The 3,604-nt window shown below is 37.9% G+C and overlaps 1 protein-coding gene across 1 annotated transcript; it reads right to left on the bottom strand.

The window, feature by feature from the left end:
- Positions 1 to 2,426: 2,426 nt before the first annotated feature.
- On the bottom strand, positions 2,427 to 3,365 carry LOC101544229 (olfactory receptor 4C15-like). Its single transcript, XM_004622113.2, has one exon. It carries the CDS (start codon positions 3,360 to 3,362, stop codon positions 2,427 to 2,429), a length of 936 nt encoding a protein of 311 aa, XP_004622170.2. The 5' UTR covers positions 3,363 to 3,365.
- Positions 3,366 to 3,604: the final 239 nt, after the last annotated feature.

Below are 3,604 nucleotides of genomic sequence, written 5' to 3'. Positions count from 1 at the left end.
ATGGAATGTAACTTAGTTACCATATAATTTTGTCTAAATGATTTTAGATACCCATAGTACTATAGGATATCTCCATATGCTGTAGAGTACAGTATGGGCCCTGGTTGGGAAAAACTGATCTAACAATGTCAGAAGAGGAACAACATGCATTATTTTAGAAAAAGCATAGGTGATCTCCATCAAATCAACCTTTATGTTAAACCAAGATGTTGTGAGGTGAATTGATAGGAAGATATTGTGCAACCAGACGAGCCAGATAATGCCATGTTTCAATTTAATAATCAAGTGAAGATTTGAGGCCATAAGCACAGGAAAGCAGTACTAGGACATAAGCCTGTTTCAGTTCAGTTAAACATCATACCGTCTGTAGCTGGATTCAGCCATTATTTCTTTACATTGTGAAAATTTGGGAATATGGACTTCAAAGTATACACTATCACCACTTTTGAAAAACTCAATTTTTATTTTGATATGTTGAATTGTATTTCATCTGGATGTTGGGCCACACTAAGCTGTTTTCAGGGTTTTTCCTAGACTCAGAGCACAGGGAATACTCCTGGACCTGGCTGAGATCAGGGGCTATGTTGGTTTGTAAGGATCAAACCTGGATTTAGTTGCATTGGAGGAAAATGACCTTCTGCTATACTGTCTCTAAAGCCTTGGTCTGTTGATATTTTAGAAATTTCAGATTCTATCTTAAATTAAAAAATAAACTTGTACAACATTGCCTTGCTATTTTTCCTTTATGATATGTGCATACAATATAGCCTAAATTATCTACATAATCATAAATTATCTATATAATTATCTAAATTATCTGGGAACGTGAGCACAAGGTCCATGTAGATGGTTTGTGGCATGTTTGTCAGCATGCAGATTCTTAGTTACAACATACCAACGGACCAAAAAATTGAGAGCACCTGTAAGGGAGATTAGAGGTCACCCCAAAAGCCTCCCACCTGCACAGCAGAGCCTGACTACCCATGACAATTCAATATGCCAAAAACAGTAACAATATTGGGCCTCATTCCTTGGACCTTGAAAGAGCCCCCAATATAGCACCGTTGAGAAAGATGAACTCAGAGAGGCTGCTAAAATCTCATGGCTGAATTAGGCTGCCAAAACGAAGAAGGACTACAATAACTGTTTGCACTTTCAACGCATGTAGGCTGGCACCGGAAGCATCCATTGATGACCTGATGGTGCAAGCACAGAAGACCAAGTACAAATGCGATTTGAAGAAGACTGCTGTACTAGAGCTATTACTGACTGAATCCCACAGAATTTCAAAAGAATGCCTGGCCGCCCACCTACGTGATGGTTGGACTTCTTCATAAAGACCCTGAACGAATGATTTGATGCTCTTCATGTTCCAGTGGCAAGTAGATGCCATTTGGCTATATACTAGCATGAGACAGAGACAAATGTAGACATTACTAGAGCAAATCGATGAGCAACGGGATAACAAATGACAAGTACCTAGTGTATTGTTATTTTGGTGCAAATAAAAAAATTGTGAAACTTAAAATGAATTTTCAAAAGTCTTTTAGAAACTAGAATTAGAAGTTACACACCATTTTCTGTTTTTCTACAAAAATACCACATAGTTCAAATTCTTCAAACAAGGTTATTATTAAAAGCGTTTACAAAGCTGACTTAAAGTCCTGGTGTCCAAATTAACTATGTTATGTGACATAAGATGTTCTTGAGAAGAAATGGAACTCGATGCTGAATCTAGAAATGGTTTATAAATATCAAACTAGCAGAATCTTTATTGGATAAATGTATACTTGAATGAATATTTAAGCAGTTACACAGTGCAGAAAAGTTTCAATAGGACTCCTTTGCAGGATATATGATATAGAATATTTTGAAACTTTAAAACTCCCTAGATGTCTAAATATAAAAATAATCTCTTTTAAAAAGTTAAGCTTGGGGCTGGAGCAATAGCACAGTGGATATGGCATTTCCCTTGCAAGAGGATGACCCGGGTTTGATTCCTAGCATCCGATATAGTCTGCCAAGACCCGCCAGGAGTAATTCCTGAGTGTAGAGCTAGGAGTAACCCCTGTGCATCGCTGGGTGTGACCCCCCAAAAAATTTTTTTAAAGTTATGTTTAGTTCTGAATACATAATCATATTTAGCTAAACTCACAAAGGAATTTTAATTATAACACAGATGGCAAAAGCTGAAAAATTATTCATGTTAATTATTCTAATGACTGGATTTTAAATATGGGTGCAATTCAGCTCTAACTTTTAATAAGAATTTGAAGTGATTTTCAAGATAATAAAAACACTTTCACTAACCCTTTATACTTGCGTTGTCTGTTTCATTGCCTTCTTCCAAATAATAGAGCCACACGAAATTTACATCAAGAGGATTTTCTATTTTACAAGAAACTTTATTTTCTGAGCTTCATAAGTTACTTTTTGTCAGACTGAACCATTAATTTTTTCCACAATCTGGTCATGGCATTCTTCACCTCCTTATTCCTGAAAGTATAAATTAAGGGATTGAGCAGAGGAGTTAGCGAGGTGTAGAATAACTCCACCATTTTATCAAAGTAGAAAGCAGACGGAGGTCGTGCATACTCAAATATACATGGGACAAACAACATAAACACAACAGCAATGTGAGCTCCGCAGGTGGAGAGGGCTTTCCTCTGTCCTTCACTGCTGTGACTTCTCAGAGAGAACAAGATGACCCCATAAGACACAAGCAACATGGAAAAGATTAGGATGCAGATGAATCCGCTGTTGGCCACCATCAAGAGACTAAACACATAAGTATCAGTGCAAGCCAGTTTCAGTAATGGGAACAAGTCACACATGAAATGATCGATGATATTGGGGCCACAGAAGGGCAGCTGGGAAGTAAAGGCAATTTGGATAGTGGAATGAAGAAGTCCCCCAGTCCAGGCTACTCCAATCAAAATGCCACAGAGCCTTGAGGTCATGATGGAAGAATAGTGTAAAGGCTTGCAGATGGCCACATACCTGTCATAGGCCATGACTGTGAGGAGTATTAGCTCTGTTGCACCAAAAAAGTGTGAAACAAAGAGCTGGGTCATACAGCCTTCAAAGGAGATGGTTTTGTTTTCATAGAGAAGGTCAACAATCATTTTGGGGGCAGTGACAGAGGAGAAGAACACATCCAGGAAGGATAGAAAAGCCAGGAAGAAGTACATGGGGCAGCCCAGGAGCGCTGGACTGCTCAGGATGGTCACCAAAATTAGTAGGTTGCCACCGACTGTTGCGATGTAGACAACCAGAAATATAACAAACATTATTTTCTGAACATCTGGATTCTGTGAGAGTCCCAGAAGGACAAATTCCGTTACATAACTTTGGTTTTTCATGAATTCCAGGAGAAGATCTAAGCTATCAGAGCAGGTGTATAGTATCTGCAAAAGAATAAAATGCACACACCACATCTTTTCAATACCATGTATACCAACAATATATTCCATTCTTGGATAAATTACCATAAATTCTCTACATTATGAGTTGCAACATTAGAAAATTTTAAAACGGGATGGTGTAGAACAGTTTGTCAAATGTGATGGAATACAAAATTATATCAGAAAGCCTTATGTGAAAT

Source organism: Sorex araneus, chromosome 6 (genome assembly GCF_027595985.1).
Source record: "Sorex araneus isolate mSorAra2 chromosome 6, mSorAra2.pri, whole genome shotgun sequence".
NCBI lineage: Eukaryota > Metazoa > Chordata > Mammalia > Eulipotyphla > Soricidae > Sorex > Sorex araneus.
The sequence above is the reverse complement of the archived record's forward strand: the minus strand, read 5'-3'. Positions and strand labels throughout refer to the sequence as shown.

Bases quoted from the DNA above. Each gene is read 5' to 3' on its own strand.
- LOC101544229 (XM_004622113.2), bottom strand. From the start codon at position 3,362: ATGAAAAACCAAAGTTATGTAACGGAATTTGTCCTTCTGGGACTCTCA.